The sequence below is a fragment of the Thalassophryne amazonica genome, chromosome 5, assembly GCF_902500255.1.
Source record: "Thalassophryne amazonica chromosome 5, fThaAma1.1, whole genome shotgun sequence".
NCBI lineage: Eukaryota > Metazoa > Chordata > Actinopteri > Batrachoidiformes > Batrachoididae > Thalassophryne > Thalassophryne amazonica.
The window spans coordinates 34,480,569-34,498,882 of NC_047107.1; the positions used below are offsets into that span (position 1 = coordinate 34,480,569).

General features: G+C 41.5%; 1 protein-coding gene across 8 annotated transcripts in view; it reads left to right on the forward strand.

Moving 5' to 3' along the window:
• The window catches only part of prkg1l (protein kinase cGMP-dependent 1, like), a 63,284-nt gene that overhangs the window by 23,937 nt on the left and 21,033 nt on the right, over positions 1 to 18,314 (forward strand). For 6 of the 8 annotated variants that reach the window (XM_034169974.1, XM_034169976.1, XM_034169970.1 and 3 more), the window contains exons 8-11: positions 1,790 to 1,867; positions 7,029 to 7,123; positions 7,317 to 7,382; positions 8,050 to 8,127. In XM_034169974.1, the coding sequence (XP_034025865.1) occupies positions 1,790 to 1,867; positions 7,029 to 7,123; positions 7,317 to 7,382; positions 8,050 to 8,127 (317 nt within the window). The remainder of the gene's footprint in view (positions 1 to 1,789; positions 1,868 to 7,028; positions 7,124 to 7,316; positions 7,383 to 8,049; positions 8,128 to 18,314) is intronic. The other 2 variants (XM_034169977.1, XM_034169978.1) reach the window with 1 other exon arrangement.

Below are 18,314 nucleotides of genomic sequence, written 5' to 3' on the forward strand. Positions count from 1 at the left end.
GAGGTAGATGCCTGTTAAAGATCCCTACAGGCCTGAAATGAGTCCTGTACCTCTTTCCATTTTGAAACATACCACCCTGCTAATGTATAAGGATGTACGACGACATCATGACGGACGATACATGATCATATAAGCTCAGTATAGCTTTGCACTAGTTGCAGTAGCCATTCTCTACAGCTTAACAAGGTCCAATCTTGATCACTGGCCCCCTACATAATAACCATATGATCGTATTGTCATATGAATAGCAAAATATACACTGTATTATAACCATGCAAACACCCTTTTAAAAAAAAGCAGGATACAGGGCTAAAATCAAATGTCTCCCACTTTGACATGACTTAATATAACCAAAAGAGTCCAGTCCCTGGACAAAGTCTGGCGCTTTTGTAAAAAAGTGCACGATTCTATCCCTTAACTGCTGGACTACAGCACAAGGAGGAAATACTCCCCCACCCGCCACCCCCATCATTTACTAATAGTAAGTGTGTCACTTCTGTATGACAAGCTTAGCAGAAAGGTTCAGAATGTATTTTATGTTGTACTTGTGTTATCTTTTGCCTCTTTTAGGGTTTTATTCTGTTATTTGCTGTGCTCAATTTTCAAAATGTGTTTCATACATATTTTTTTAAAGCTGTACGGTTTTTCAAATTTCACAAAACTGACCAAATTTAGTTTCTACCAACATGTTGCAAAATTCCAGCTCATTTAGTTGAAGAGAACTTATTTATGGTGAATACTGTCTTTTCCTTCTAACACCATTGTGTAGATCAACTACAAGAGGAAGCGCATGTGTGCATGCATGAGGTTTTGAGATTACTTGTGACCTGACCCACTTGCGTGATGCGCCTTCTGGGAGCATGCACGCTGACATCCGTAAGATGTCTTGCAAATCACTTCAGAGATGCTAGGTGGTTTCAAAAACAGCGTTTTTAGATTCAGAAGTGATTATTTCTCACTAAGCTTTACAAAATATATGAGAATCATATTGGATTCATACAGAAATAAGCTGTTTTGAAGCATTTTCCCCCATTTTGGTTTATTTTGTTTGAGTGAGCATACACTCTGAGGTGAGGTCACGCTGTCTTTTGTTACTCTGATTGCCAGTCACAGTGTCCTTCCCCCTCGCATAGATTGGAGAAGTCCCCACATGAGCTAAGACATCGCCATCAAATGTAGGTCATGATGTTTGATTAAGTGAATTTCTACCCATCAGGGGTCAAAATTCTAAATTGTTTTACAAATAGTGTGAATTTTGATTATATTGGCAATATCATATTATAAATTCCTTATTTATATGCTAAGGAATAAAATTATGGTGGTGCCAACAAAAATTATTTTTATGACTTAAGTCTTTAAAAACCCAAAGGCCATACACCTTTTAAAAAGGACTCATAGCATGAGTTAGGTATTGTTGTACCACTAGGACTGCAGTATGTTGCTGGCATTGTTTTGTACTTATTCTGTTGGCAAGGTACTTTTTAATTTATTATTGTTTTTTACTTTTTGTGTCAACTACCCTATTCACCCTCATACAATAATTAAAAAAAAAGATAAAAGATTTCTCATAACTCAAGCAATCATAGTCAAAGGTCAGCACAACACTCAGAGGATTAACACAAATTTAAAAATTTGACTGGGTTCATAAAAAAAGTGCTTTTACAAACATGCAGAAACAGTCATTACCATTAATAACATTGTTCCAGGGAGCAATTTCTTTGTCAGATTCTCTTCTTACCCTCCTGTTAGTAATATTTCTGCTGCCCTGAATGCTGTTTTTGTCTCTTAGATGCACTACGGTAAAGGTGACTACATTATTCGCCAAGGTGCCACTGGTGATACGTTCTATATAATTAGCAAAGGCCAGGTAAGACTTAACACACCACGGCTTCTGCAAAAAAACAAAGGCCTACACAGGGACAAAAAACATTTAAAATGCAAAAGAAACAAATTTGGAGGAGGTGGTTTGGTCATCTGGTGAGGATGCTCCCTGGTCGTCTTCCTAGGGAGGTCTTCCAGGCACGTCCAACTGAGAGTAGGCCTCGGGGAAGATATGCTGGACAGATTATATTCCCCAGCTGGTCTGGGAATGCCTCACGACCCCTCAGGAGGGGTTATAGGACTTGGCTGAGAATAGGAAAGTGTGGGATGAGCTGCTTGATCTACTGTCATTGCAACCTTGACCTGGATAAGCGGCAGAAATTTAATGAATAAATGAATGAAGAAAAATGTCTCAACAGCGTTTTCATTTTGTTTTTGTGGTAAATACATTGCATTAAAGATGTCATATACAGTTTGTAGCAAGCTAGCTTAGCCACCAGAGCCTCATTTATAAACAATGTGTACACACTAAAACCATGCATACACTTTTTCAGTTGAGTTTTGGTGCAAATACAAGCAGAGTATATGCGTATTGGGAACCTGCTTCTGTAAGGCACATCTGAGTGTTGCGCCTTATAAATATCATGAATATACAGACACTGGAACAGGTTATATTAGAATAGAATAGAATAGAACAGAATAGAATAGAATAGCTGTTTATTGTCATTGTGCAAATGGGCATACAATAAAATTTGAGTGTATCTCCCCTCCAGTACAAGAATAGCACACTTCCAGAATAGAATAAATAAAATAAAATAAAATAAGAAATATGTAAATATATAAACCATGTCAGTGGAATAGGTATAAAAAGGTATAACTATTGCACTTGGTTGGATTGTTCTTTGGATTTGGAACCCATGGGGTCACACCTGTGCATTCAAGAGTCTGATCGCCCATGGGTAGAAACTGTCTTTGAGGTGATTTGTCTGGCGCCTGTGGCTTCTGAATCTTTTGAGGGTAGGAGGCAGAAGAGACCCTGGCCCAGATGCGACTGATCCAAGCAGATTTTCTGTGCTCTGCTGAGGCCACGGGAGGTGACAATGTCTTCCAGGGAGGGCAGGGGCAGCTGATGATGTTCTGGGCTGCTTTAATCACTCGCTGCAGTGCTCTCCTGTCCCCAGCTGTGGAGCTTGCAAACCACACTGTGATGCAGTATGACAAGATACTTTCCACTGTGGTTCGGTAGAAGGTCCTCAGCTGGCCGTCCTCCAGATAGCACTTCCTCAGCAGTCTTAAAAGTGCAGCCCCTGCTGGGCTTTTTTTGACCATTGGGGACATGTTGGTGGACCATGATAGGTCGTTGGAAAGATGCACCCCCAGGAACCTGAAGGTGGAGACCCTCTCCATGCAGGAGCCATTGATCTGAAGTGGGGTGTGGTTTTCTCCCTCCCTCCTGAAGTCTATGACCATCTCCTTGGTTTTGATGGTGTTCAGCATACAGTTGTTTGTGGAACACCATGCCTGGAGCATCTGGACCTCCCCCTGTTTCATGTCCTCCTGTGATCAGACCCATCACTGTTGTGTCATCAGCAAATTTGACAACAATGTTTGAGTGGTGGGATGGGATGCAGTCATATGTATATAGGGCATACAGGAAGGGGCTTAGCACACAGCCCTGGGGGGGGGGGGGGGTCTGGCGGTGCTGAGTGTCAGGGTGGAGGAACTGAGGGGACCCATCTTTACTGTTTGTGTATGCTCGGTTAAGAAGTCCTTTATTGAGTCACAAGTAAGGAGGTGGAAAGTCCAGGTCGGTCAGCTTTTTGACTAACAGGTCCGACAGGATGGTATTAAACCATAGAATATAGAAAAGCATCCTGATGTAGGTCCCAGGTTCCTCCAGGTGGCTCAGGATGGTGTGCAGGACAGTGGTGATGGCACCAACTGATGACCTGTTTGCCCAATAAGCTAAATGGTGTGGTTCAAAGTTAGGCAGGAGATAGGACTTGAGGTAGTGGAGGACCAGACACTCGAAACACTTTATGACTTCAGAGGTTAGTGCCACCAGCCTGAAATCGTTAAAGCAGGTTATGGCTGACTTCTTGGGGATGGGAATGATGATGGCAGCTTTTAGGTAGGCTGGAACAGTAGCCAGTTCCAAGGAAGTGTTAAAGATCCTTATCAGGCGGATTCCTGACAGCTGGTCTGCACAGGCCTTTAGCACCTTTCCCAGTACTCCATCTGGTTCTGCTGCTTTGCATGGGTTTACAGCCTTCAATGCTCTCCTCACCTGATGTTTCTCTAGTGAGGGTGGGTTAGCACTGGGAGCATGACGGGTCAGAGGAGCTGAGCAGGATCTTTTTGTCTCGAACCGGGTGTAGAATAGATTGAGTTCCTCTACCAGTGAGGCATCCGCGCTGATGATCTCCGTCTTGTTGGCCTTGTAGTTGGTAAGGTGCTGTAAAGGGTTGTTGTCAGCCAGATGGTTCTCCACGTTCCAGTATAGCCACTATGGATGCCATCTTGACTAAGGAACACTTGTGTTGTGAAAGTGTAGTGACACGGACCCGCAACAGGGGGCGCAAATGAACGGTCAATAGATGAGCCAAAAAGTAACAATTTAATGTTGTGAAATGTGCACAACGAAATACAGACAATCTCAGAATATAATTACAGTCAAATCACAAAGGTGACGTGTGGGCAGGCTCGAGGATAGAAGACGTCTGTCCTGAGAAGAGCCGGAACCACACGATTTCCGCCGCCACTGAACCTGGTGAATACTGGAGCCGCCAAGTCCCGAATTCCCAGGTGATCACCGTCCCCGACTGTTGGATCTGGTACTGCTGGCGAGAACAAAGACAGTCAAGTGTAGGTGTGTGCACACCCAGTAACAACAACGGTGGGAATGCCACCTCCACCTCTCACTCAATATGTAGCAGAGTACCGCAGTGATTCCTCAGGGAAAAAGAGTGCCATCCAGCACTCACTCAGCTTCCACAGAAAGAAGGACCGGTACTCCTGCAAACACTCACAATATACAGATATATTGTAAAACAAATGGCTGAGGATATTACCTCCAAAGAAGTACGATATCTCGGCGATGAGGTGGAGATGACGTCTGGGTTTTATGGAGTGCGATGATGAAGAATGAGTGACAGCTGTCAGGAATTAATGAGTGACAGCTGTCACTCCCGGCTGTGTCCGTGGCGGCAGCGCCCTCTCGTGCCTGAAGCCCGCACTTCAGGCAGGGCGCCCTTTGGTGGTGGGCCAGCAGTACCTCCTCTTCTGGTGGCCCACACAACAACTTGGTCTGATTGAAACCGTTTCTTGGTGGTGTATTGGGTGAGACTACAGGAAGATTCCTTTAAAAAAATGGCCATTGTCCCTTATCCAGTATAGCCACTATGGACGCCATCTTGACTAAAGAACACTTGGTCTGATTGAAACCGTTTCTTGGTGGTGTATTGGGTGAGACTACAGGAAGATTCCTTTAAAAAAATGGCCATTGTCCCTTATCCAGTATAGCCACTATGGACGCCATCTTGACTAAAGAACACTTGGTCTGATTGAAACCGTTTCTTGGTGGTGTATTGGGTGAGACTACAGGAAGATTCCTTTTAAAAAAAATGGCCATTGTCCCTTATCCAGTATAGCCACTATGGACGCCATCTTGACTAAAGAACACTTGGTCTGATTGAAACCATTTCTTGGTGGTGTATTGGGTGAGACTACAGGAAGATTCCTTTAAAAAAATGGCCATTGTCCCTTAACCAGTATAGCCACTATGGACGCCATCTTGACTAAAGAACACTTGGTCTGATTGAAACCATTTCTTGGTGGTGTATTGGGTGAGACTACAGGAAGATTCCTTTAAAAAAATGGCCATTGTCCCTTATCCAGTATAGCCACTATGGACGCCATCTTGACTAAAGAACACTTGGTCTGATTGAAACCGTTTCTTGGTGGTGAATTGGGTGAGACTACAGGAAGATTCCTTTAAAAAAATGGCCATTGTCCCTTATCCAGTATAGCCACTATGGATGCCATCTTGACTAAAGAACACTTGGTCTGATTGAAACCGTTTCTTGGTGGTGTATTGGGTGAGACTACAGGAAGATTCCTTTAAAAAAATGGCCATTGTCCCTTATCCAGTATGGCCACTATGGACGCCATCTTGACTAAAGAACACTTGGTCTGATTGAAACCGTTTCTTGTTGGTGAATTGGGGGAGGCTCGTGGCAGTTTCCTTTTGAAAATAGGGGGCTTACGTCTGACATCCAATATGGTCACAATGGGTTCTGTCTTAACTATTGTTTCCGCACACTAACTAAAGAACAGCTCATCTGATTGACACCATTTTGTTGTGGTGTATTGGGGAGGCTAGAGGAAGGTTCTGTTCAAAAATTCGGGTCAAGGCACCAAATACCAGTTGTGAAGCAGCAATGTTTCGCAATACATATAGACCATATACCGTCTTTAAAGTGACAGTCTTTCACTATAGAAATAATTTCCAGACTTCATTATCACCTCCACTATGAAACCATACATCAACTTAACATAGGAGTTGGGACATACGCCTGGCATTGCGTTACTCTTGATTACTTTGATGTCAACAGAAAACTCATGTGTTATTGTGTAATTCTGCAAACTCGGATAGATGTTATTAGTGCTGGGCTGTCCTCTCTTGTTGGCTCAGTCACGACCCAACTAAACTTACTGGCTGCTTCAACAGCCATCAGCATGTTTGTGCAGTTAATGTTTATCAAAGTTGAACTTTCAGTGAAGCATTCCACCCCAGAGTACAATTGTATTCCTCTGTGGAAAATTGTTGTAACACACTACATACACAGTCATGGAAAAGATCTGCACAAAAGGTGTTTTGCCATGATAATGCTTGTCACAATAAATGCAAGCAAGCACCTTCTGGCAACACCCTGTCTTTTGTGACATACACCAAAAATATATGAAACAAAATAATGTTGCAGCCCTAAATTTTCCTTGTTTAGTATTTTCTTCCTGCATATAGTTATAGGATTTATAGTTGTATAACATGAAACCCCCAAATGTATACTGCATAACAGTAAAAGGTACCCAGATGGAGAGAGAGAAAAAAAAAAATCAGAATATGTCCATTTTAAGTACTTTTTTACATTTTTGTTTTCCCCTTTGGAATTGCAGCTTCATCACTGCTTCTCTTTCTAATTTTCCAGGTGAAAGTGACAGAACATACTCCAGGATGTGAAGAGCAGGTCATCCTTTCAGAACTCTCTGAAAGACACTGGTTTGGAGAAAAAGCTCTGTGGGGGTGAGTAGCAAGAGTTCTGAACTTAGAGGATGTGGTAAAAGAAATTAAAGTGAGGAGCAGAACAGAAATGATGTGCAGATTTAGGAGAACATCTGCATGGAAACATGTGTAACTTGCTGCAGCATTACTTTGTGTACTTTGATTGAAAGCATTATGATTTTCATGTTTTGATATTTTATTCACCTGTCTCTAGAGATGATGTGCGGACTGCCAGTGTGATTGCTGCCAGTGATGTGACATGCTTGGTAATAGACAGAGAGTGAGTGAATAAATTCTTAAAACTTAATAGGGCTAAAATTACTTCTACAATATTTAGCCAATAAGAATGAGATATTTAATTAAGATAAGATAAACTTTATTGATCCCACAGTGTCACAGTGGGGAAAATCACTTGTTGTCATTACAGTAGTAAAGAAAAAGAAAATATTTACATTAAAGAAAGGTGACTAAAGTATATCGCCATGTTTGCTGGTGGGGGTATAAATACTGATGTAAACAGATTATGTAAAAAATAGAATATAGTGAGTATAAGTATGTACAGATATGGTAAAATTATTGCACAGGATAAATTGCACAGTTGTGCATGTAATAAAGCACAAAAGGTGACGGTATGTGTAGTTGATAGTACAACAGTGACTGTGATAATAAACAGTTGCTAAAGTCACTTATCAAGTAGTTGGATTTTGAACTTTTGGTTTAAACAACACATTTAAAGATGTCACACTGAGCTCAGACAAACAGTGATTTTCTCACATTCTACAAATTCACTTTTACTACGAATGAAAATAGTCATTATTTTCAGCCTGATATCAAATGCAGCTTATTGTGTTCTGTTGCTGCTCTCTAAATTGGCCATGTTCAGATTTAATACAGAGAGTTGAAGGACTTTCATTACAGAGATTACAAAATAAGCTTTTATCTTCTAGGACCTTCAAAGATGTCATGAGTGGATTGGCATTTGATGAAAGTCACAATGTGCAACAAAGTGATGAATCCAGTGTCAGGTGAGACACAAAGCTAGTTCACCCATCTGACTCACACTGAGATTTCATTATTTATGTACATGCTGTAGCAGATATTTGGAAGGTAAGACCTCATCATGCCCTACAACATAGACTAAGCCGGTTGTGGTCAACGTGTCTTCAGCAAGTTAATACAGGCAACTAGTTGTTTTAAACACAGATATAATAACACTTGTAGCAAATAACGTGACAGTCATGTCCATGAGTATTTGGATATGTCAAGGCTGAGCGGAGGCGAGGCACAGACAGAGGCTGGACTCAAATGCAGGCTCTCAAACAGGACGTATGAGTAAAAAGGATGGTCTTTATTACAGGCAGGGGTTCGGCAACAGGAAGACAGTCCGCGGAGCAAAAGTACCAGACAAGGACAAGACAGGACGTGGTCAAAAACTAGCAGGGTCAGTACACGATCAAACTGGGTTTTCAGAGCTGAGGCAAAAACAGGGTCAGATAAACAGAGCAGAATCAAAACACGGCAAGAGCAAAAACAGAACGAGACAAAGCGTTGGTAAGTGATGAGCATCTTCGACAAACAAGCAGTGAGGGAATGAACAGACGCAGTTTAAATAAAGAAGGCGGTGACAGGAAAACAAGGTACACATGAGGACAAAGGATCTGGAAAGGGGGGCGTGGCTGGCAGATGAGGAACAGGTGCAAAAGAATGAGTGAAGAAAACGCAATGCAAGCAAACCAAAAGAACTAAGTGACTGGAAAATCAACATAGAAAAATGAGACATGCTTAAGGCAGAAAATAATAAATGTGAGCAAAGCAAAATGGGGAAAAAACCAGGAGATAATGTGACTAAGCAAAGTGGAAAACCAGGAGATCAATAAAAATAAACACAGAACTGGAACACAGCTGACACTGAATAAAATATAGAAATAAATGCAGTGACAATACAAAATACTAATAATAAATCAATCACAAAGAACATAATCAAATACTAAACACTGAAGATGAAAAATAAGCAAAACCTGTGACTAAACATGATGTAAAGAATGTGAAAAGCTAAAGTAATATACATGACTAATAGAATAAAAGATGACCAAGAAAGAAACTAGTGACAAAGAAAAGCAATGAATGACTAAACCAAAAATGCAATACATGAGAACCAAGACCAGGAACACAGAATAATACATAAACATGAATAATCAGAAACAGACAAGACAATAAACAAGTGGCAAAGCAAACAAAAACAAAGCCAAGAATGGGCTAAACTGAAGGAAAAGAAAAGGGAATGAAGACAGGAACCCAAATAGGACAGAAGCATGACAGGATGTGTGTGTGTGTGTGTGTGTGTGTGTGTGTGTGTGTGTGTGTGTGTGTGTGTGTGTGTGTGTGTGTGTGTGTGTGTGTGTGTGTGTGTGTGTGTGTGTGTGTGTGTGTGTGTGTGTGTGTGTGTGTGTGTAGACTTTTATCTTTAATTCTAAGGGTTCAACAAAAATGAGCCATTTTGAAATTGCCGACTTCATTTACATCAATCATTAGAAATATCAATAATATGATACTATATAGCAAATCTGTATGGAGTAGGCAGTTCGCAAAAACTGAGTGAAGGAATAACTAAAGGAACTCTTGACTGTTGTATCAGTTTTTGGAGTTTTGCACAACAAATCAAATCCAAGCTAAAGCTGCAGTTGCATTTTCTTTCTGGCAAACTGTATTTGAAATTTCATGCCTTCTTTTAAATGATAAATGGACTGCATTTATATAGCGTTTTTCCATCTGCATCAGAAGCTCAAAATGCTTTACAATTATGCCTCACATTCACCCCTTCACACAAACACACACTGATGTCAGGGTGCTGTCATGCAAGGCGCTCACTACACACCGGGAGCAACTCGGGGATTGAGGACGTTGCACAAGGGATCTTAGTGATTTTTCTAGTCATGCTGGGGTTTAAACCGGGGATCCTCTAGTCTCAACCCCAACACTTAACCACTAAACGATCACCTCCTTACTTTTAAAGAAAATCTTTCTCTGCTCCACTCCACCATTAAGCTGTATAACTGGTGGTGCAACAAACAAAAGCTGCACTTTGTACAGTTTCTGCAGTCATGGCCAGAGGAGCCTGTAACTACTTCAGAGTTGTCATAGGTGTGTTAGTGGCTTCCCTTATTAGTCTCCTTCTTGCATGATCACTCAGTTTTTGAGAACTGCCTGCTCTAGACAGATTTTCTGTGCAGTATGGTACTGTTTGGACTATGGATACAAATGATCATAATTCCAGAATGGTTAATGTGATAGTTTTGTTCAACCATTTGAATTAAAGCTGAAAGTCTGCACTATAAAAACATCATTCCTGTTTCATTTGAACTGCACTGTGGTGGCGTATAGATGCAATATCACCCACGTTGTTTCACTGTCAAATACTTATGCACCAGAATGTACATCGGCATTTTCAGGTCTCTTAGAAATAGACTGTTTGGCCTCTGTTATTTTAAATAGAAAGGAGCTGACTTTTTACCACGCCTCTTCCTTGAAGCGAGCACAAGCTTGAGATGTAAGGGCCAAAACCCATCTCTCTTCTGCAGACATTATGAGCCTGTCCTGCAGACGAACTACAAGTCTAGACTTAAACTTTGTCTCATTTCAGGGGCCACATTGTTCTAAGACTGAATCCTACAAAGATGTGGCCTTCAGAGACCACAGAGGCCAAACCAACCATTGCGAAATGAGAAGATCTCGTCCACGAAGCATTTTACAATTGTGTTATTAGCTTATCTATTGCCGCCTAGCAACCTTAACAGGTGCACATGACAAGCTAACATAGTTTGCATAACCTATAGTTTAGTGAACAATATTTATTTATATTTTAATTATTAATATTATTAACAATTGTACATATGGATCCCAAAATTGTCCTTTTGTGTGTGTGCATGTATGCATGTGTGTGTGTGTGTGTGTGAGAGAGAAAGAGAGCAAGAGTGGGAATTGGGACACAGCAGTAGAATTATGTGATATGTCACGGACGTCTGAAATGACTCATATAGCTTATTGTTAGTATCCGAAGAGGCGCAGCATAGAAGGTGGATGGATGCAAATGCAAAACTCACAGACACAGGCGTGAGAGTAAAATAGGCTTTATCTCCAAAAAATAGGCTAGGATTCAGTACACAGGTGGACAGTCAGAGGGGTGGCACTACAGGCAGGTGTCAGGCTGAGGTCAAAAAACAAGAACTGGTCAATACACAGAGAGACAAAAGTCATGGGCTGAGGAGAGAACAAGGTCAAAAACAGAACATGGTCAAAACGCGGCAGGGCAAAATAGAGCAAGATCAAAATGGCTGGAACGTGCACTAGAAATCACAACAAACTGGCAAAGACATGAGGGACAGTGAGGCTTAAATACAAGGTAGGGCAATCAAAGCGTGAATGTGAAACAGGTGCGGGGAAAGTTCAGGAAGGGGGCATGGTCAGACGAGACAGAGGTGAGACAGGAGTGTAGTGACAGGTAGGTGTGACTAACAGAAGCAGACTCAACAAAGTGACTGAAAATCAAACCCAAGCCAACTGTGATTAAAAAATGAAATGCCTAACGCAAAGAAGAAGCAAATATCAAAGACAAAATAACTAAAATACTGACATGAAAAGAACAGAAAGTGATCAACAAGAAAATAAAGACAGAGACCAAACTAGAACAGGACTTAACAAGTGGCAAAAGTATAACAGATAATACAACTAATGACTGTTGACTACACAGAAAATAAATGATAAACAGAGAATAAAACCAGTAACAAAAGTAATATGCACAGAAAAGAGATAATCAGAACCAAACCAAGATGAGACTTAATAAGTGACTAAAATATGATGACCAGATAAATACAACCAGTGACTAAAATCATGATAAACAGAAAATCAAAGACAAATGGCTAACAGATTAAAAAAAAAAAAAAAGACAAAATAGAACATGAGCCCATATCCGGGGCAAATCATGGCACTTATAACAACTGTAAATGTCTGCAGTTGGAGGTGCTTCTGGGTCACGCCGAAGATGGCCGTATAATTTTGGTGCTCTCTGATGGTATTGCAAAAAACCTCCCTGAAAAGCCAGTGAATTGCATATCTTCGACAGTTTTATCAAGATGGAGACTAGGGGAGGTAAAGGATGTAAAAAAGCTATGGACACAGAGCTAAATTATGAGGAAATACAGTGTTGTCGGAGCTGCTCCTCCGACCATGAGGACCTTGAGGAAGACGAACCTGAGGGAGTTAGCTTAGATAGCATATTCAAGGAACTGAAAGATTTTAGACGTGACAATAAGAAACAACTTTCAGACATCGAACAGAATCTGCATAAAACAAATGATCGAGTGGATGAAGCAGAAGGGCGTATTGACGAGGTGGAAACAGCGATGCAGGCAGCATCTACTTTATTGAGACAGTTGGTACAACAGCAGGACGATATGGAGGCTAAGCTAACAGAACAAGAGGCACGGGCTTGGAGAGATAACATCAGAATCTACAGTATTCCCGAGCATGCTGAGGGCAACAACATGGTTTCCTTTTTGAAAAAAAATGTTACAAGAGTCTTTGGACTTTCCACGTGATCCCTTAAAGCCTCGCTCCATCATTGCTAAGTTTGCTAGCTTCAGAGATGGAGAAGAGGAGGTTATAAGGAGAGCCTGGCAAAAGAAGCAAGTCTTCTATGACAACAAACAATTCTACGTGGATCATGATTACCCGCCGGCTATTCTTAAGAAACACGCCGAGTACAGCCAGGTAAAGACGGTGCTCAAAGAGAGGGAAATCAAGTTCCAATCTCCATATCCTGTGAAAATGCAAGCGTTTTTTGAAGAAGGGGCCTGGTTGTAACAAAACGCAGCAGAGGTGACAGCAGACATGCCATCACGCAGATTCCTGGTCACCATCATCTCGCCCCTCGTTGACCCATTTCAGTGTGAGTTACAATGGCTTTCATCGTGGCAGAGGGCCAGGGACAAGGATGCAGCAGCACGGAAGAATGCACCCTCCCAAACAAGTGAAGATACCCACCCGGCTGCGAGTTGTGGAGAAGCTACAAGAATTCAGGTGACAGACCTCTACAGATGAGTAATTAACAGTGATGGTAATTCAGATGGTTTTTAGCTCAAGGCAAAAGCTATCTATCTGTTTGGGAGAAAAAAAGTGTTCCCCTTTTATTCCTTATTCATGTTATAATATAGTATGTCGGACATGGACGCTATCTGTTATGAGTAGTGACGCATGGTGATGCAGGTGACGCAGGTGGCTGTACTCTGTTATGAGTACAGCCACCTGCGTGGGCCCTGATCTTAGTGGCGAGCAGGCTTTCCCCGGACTGGAGCTCTAACATTGCAAGCCCACTAAAGGTACAATTTTTTAGAACCTCTGCACTGGAAGCACCCCCACCCCACCCCCCACCCCACCCCCCCCACCCCACACACACACACACACACACACACACACAGTTCTTGGTTTGAAGTTTTTAATAAGTTTTTCTTCCGTGTGTGTATTATTGTTCAAAGTTTGAGGATGCAACATGTTTATGGACACCAGAGGTGGGACGAAGTCACCAGCAAGTCACTCTCAAGTCATGAATCGGCAAGTCACAAGTCTCAAGTCAAGTCCCAAGTCAAGTCCCAAGTCAAGTCTCAAGTCATAATGACCACCAACTGTTTGCAAGCTGACTTTAGACTTGAGTTGAGACTTGTGACTTGGGACTTGAGACTTGCCGATTCACAACTTCACACTGACTTCGTCCCACCTCTGATGGACACTATACTGAAAGACTGTTTTTATGAAAACACTATAACTAATGGTCTAAAATTTGCTTCATATAATGTCAGTGGGGTTCTGAACCTGAAAAACGAAATAAGATATTATCCCAACTAAAAAAGGAGAATGTTGAAATTGCCATGCTTCAAGAAACACACCTTAATTCTACTGAGCATGAGAAATTGAGAAGAATGGGTTTTTCTAAAGTATACTACTCATCCTATAAAACCGGTTACAGAAGGGGAGTCGCGACTCTAATATCTCACAAAATTCAATTTGAACTGATCTCTGAAAGTAAGGACAAAGAAGGGAGATATTCATTAATATCAAGAAAAACAGATGGCGTTACTATAACGCTGCTTAATGTATTTGCTCCCCCCGGCAGTGACTTTATATTTTACAGAAAGATTTTTAAGCTTATGACACAAGCAAATGGTGTTGCTATTTGCAGGGGGGAGACTGGAACATAAGACTTAATTCAAGGCTTGACTCGACAAACTTTGTCATTCAAAACGCTTTACAAAAGAAAATTAAAATACTAATGTCAGACCATGGCAATAAAAGACACTTGGAGGAATCTCTTTCCAACAAATCGTGATTATACCAACCCAGTCTCACGTTTTTTTTTTTCGTGCTCCCGTCACGAAATGATTCAACTATTCGTGCCGTTTTTTTTTTTTTACTCACTATTACTAACCCTACTCCCATCCCCAACCCTAACCTTAACCATAACCTAACCCTACTCCTTCACCCAACCCTAACCATAACCACCACCACCAACCCCCCAGCTTCACTTTTAATTTTGTGCAGCCACCACAGAATGTATTAGAATAAATTTGTGCTCCCGTTACGGAAATGTGGCGCTTTTCGTGACAATATCACAAACCAGAAGATTAATGTATATTTCGTGCTGCTGAATCACAACATGCCGTGAGATATTACTGTCATTCACATACGGTGTACTCAAGGATTGATTATTTTTTATTTTTAAAAAGGGATTGCCACTGGATACAAAAGGCTGACATAGGAAATATTGATTTGTCAGCCCATGCCCCCATTTTTAACCTTAGAAATTAATAATGAGCCCATTTGAACACAAATATGTTAAGTGACGTGCAATTCACTGAATTAACTAAAATGGACATCACAATTTTTTAAAGGAAAACCTTGGAAAAGTAATGCCAGAAATTGTTTGGGATTAATTGAAAGCATTAATGAGATGTAATTATATCTTTTTGTTCACACAAAAAGAGAGGGAAAAAAAGCTAAATTGCAGGAGTTAAACAAAGAATTTAAAGTGCTCCAGACAAAACACAAGCGAGATCTGAATCCAGAGCTTAACATCAAATTAAAAATTTTAAGAAACAGAATAAATGCAATGTACCAACAGGAAATACAAAAGAAGATGATCTACATGAAACAAAAATATTATGAGTCATGTTCCACATTTGCCTAATTACTTGCAAGTAATTTACAAAAACAACAAGCAGACAATACAGTACATAAAATAAAAAATCCCATTTTGAAAATGTGGGTGTATAAATAATCTGAAATCCAATGTGTTTTTCAGGATTATTATAAGCAGTTATACACACAACCAAATTTACAAAATGTTCAACAGATAAAGTTTTTTGAAGCAGCTAAATGTATCAACTCTGTCTGAAAATCAAAATAAAATGCTTATGGCTGAAATAACTGAAAGAGAGCTGTCCTGTGTGATATCAAATCTGGAAGCAAACGAATCACCCAGTCCGGAAGATTTTCCTGCTGAATGGTATAAACAATTTCAAACTTAGTTATTACCATTTCTATTAAAAATATTAAATTTGGCTCTAAAAAGATGGAAAAATGCCACTTTCGTAGAAAGAAGCAACTATTTCAGTAATTCCAAAAGAAGGAAAGGATCCACTTAATTGTCGTTCATTTAGACCTATTTGTGTTCTCAATATTGATTATAAACTATTTACATCAATCCTGGCAAAAAGATTAGAGGCAGTCTTACGGACTCTTATTAATACTGATCAAACAGGCTTCATCTCACAGAGACAAACACATGATAATATAAGGCGCACTCTGCACATAATGAACCACATTAAAAAGAGGAAGATTCAGGCAGCTTTGGTCAGCCTTGATGCAGAGAAGGCCTTTGACTCTGTGAGCTGGAGCTTTTTATATAAAGTACTACTAGAGAGATTTGGCTTTCATAGTAATTTTTAAAAACAATTGCAGCATTATATACAAAACCAACTGCTCGGATAAAAATAAATGGAGATTTAACAAATTCAGTTGAACTGGAACGTGGGACTAGGCAAGGCTGTCGGCTCTCACCTCTTTTGTTCTCCCTTTACAGAGAGCCTCTTGCTTAGATGATAAGACAAGCAAATGAAATAAAGCGAATAGACATCTCTGGAGACATGCACAAGGTGGCACTATATGCCGATGATGTCCTTATATATCTAAAGGAACCAACTAAATCATTATCTATATTGTTTATTGCCTAAAAACATTTGGCATCTATGCTGGATATAAATTGAATGTGAGTAAAACACAGATAATCACATTAAATTATGATCCTCCAACAACTTTATGCAAAGAATTAAAACTAAAATGGGACTTAAAAACTACAAAATACTTAGGAGTTGCAATCCCACTGAAATTACAACTATAGCCAAACATAATTACAATGAATTTGTTGCAAAAATTAAACAAGATATTCAGAGATGGTCTGCTGTTCCCTTCATGAGCTCGACCTAAACATTTGAATCAGTAAAAATGAACATATTGCCAAGATTTCTTTTTTGTTTCAAGCTCTCCCTGTTGAGGTTACTAAAAAGCAGTTTTTGGAATGGGAAAAATAATTTCTAGGTTCATATGGCTGGGGAAAAACCATGAGTGCGATTCAAAACGCTACAACTTACTAAAAAGAATGGAGGAATGGCAGTACCTAATTTAAAAGACTATTATTATTCAGTGCAAATCAAACCCTTATTAAATCTGTGTAAACCTGAGTATCAAGCTAGATGGAAGGACATTGAGTATTATATTCTGTTGGCTCTCCCATTACAGGCAATATTAGGTAACAAAGATTTAGGAAAAATCCTTAATGAGGTTGAAAATCCATGGCTGGAGTCTGTTGGGAAGGTGTCGTAGCACGGACCCACAACAGGGGGCGCAAATGAACGGACAATGTATAAGCCAAAAAGTAACAATTTAATGTTAATGTTAAAGTCAATTAACACCAGGTGACGTGTGGGCAGGCTCGAAGATAGAAGACCCCCGACGAGAGAGAAGCCGCGTCCCACACGGCTTCCACCACCAACGGTCTGAAGAACACCGGAGCCGTCAAGTCCCGAGTCCCCAGGTGGCCTCCGTCTTCGGCTGTCGACCCTGGTACTGCTGGCAGAAAGCTGGCAGCCGTCGCTGTCACACCAAACGCCAATCCCACAGATAAGGACGAACACCACAGGATAACGGCTGCAAAAGAAGTTCAGATTATCACTCAACGGTTTGAGTCAGCAGAGAAATGACCTCTTCGGTAGTCGATTTCTCGGCGGGGAGGTGGAGTTGCAGTCCGGCTTATATAGTGGTGTAGATGAGTGACAGCTGGTGCGATGAGTGACAGCTGTCACTTCTTCTGGGTCTGGCGCCCTCTCGTGCTTGGAGCCCGCACTCCAAGCAGGGCGCCCTCTGGTGGTGGTGGGCCAGCAGTACCTCCTCTTCAGCGCCCCACATAACAGGACCCCCCCCTCAACGGGCGCCTCCTGGCGCCCGACCTGGCTTGTCCGGGTGTCTTTTGTAGAAATCGGCCAGGAGGGCCGGGTCCAGGATGAAGCTCCTCTTCACCCAGGAGCGTTCTTCAGGTCCATACCCCTCCCAGTCCACCAGATATTGGAACCCCCGGCCCTTACGACGGACGTCCAGGAGCCTGCGGACTGTCCAAGCAGGCTCCCCGTTGATGAGCCGGGCAGGAGGCGGCGTAGGTCCAGGTGCACAGAGGGGCGAGGTGTGGTGTGGCTTGATGCGGGACACATGGAATACAGGGTGGATCCGCAGTGAAGCTCCAACTCCCAGCTTCACTGCGGATCCACCCTGTATTACCTGTATCACCCTAACTACCTGACTGTAGCCTTTAATGAACCTCCTGTAGAAATTTGCAAAGCCGAGGAACTGCTGCAGTTTCCTGCGGCTTGTTGGTTGGGGCCAATCTCTCACCGCCGCAACCTTGGCCGGATCAGGGGCGACGGAGTTGGAGGAGATGATGAACCCCAAGAAGGACAAAGAAGTGCAGTGGAACTCGCACTTCTCGCCCTTCACAAACAGCCGGTTCTCCAACAACCGCTGTAGGACCTGACGTACATGCTGGACATGGGTCTCAGGGTCCGGGGAAAAGATGAGTATATCATCCAGATATACGAGGACGAACCGATGCAGG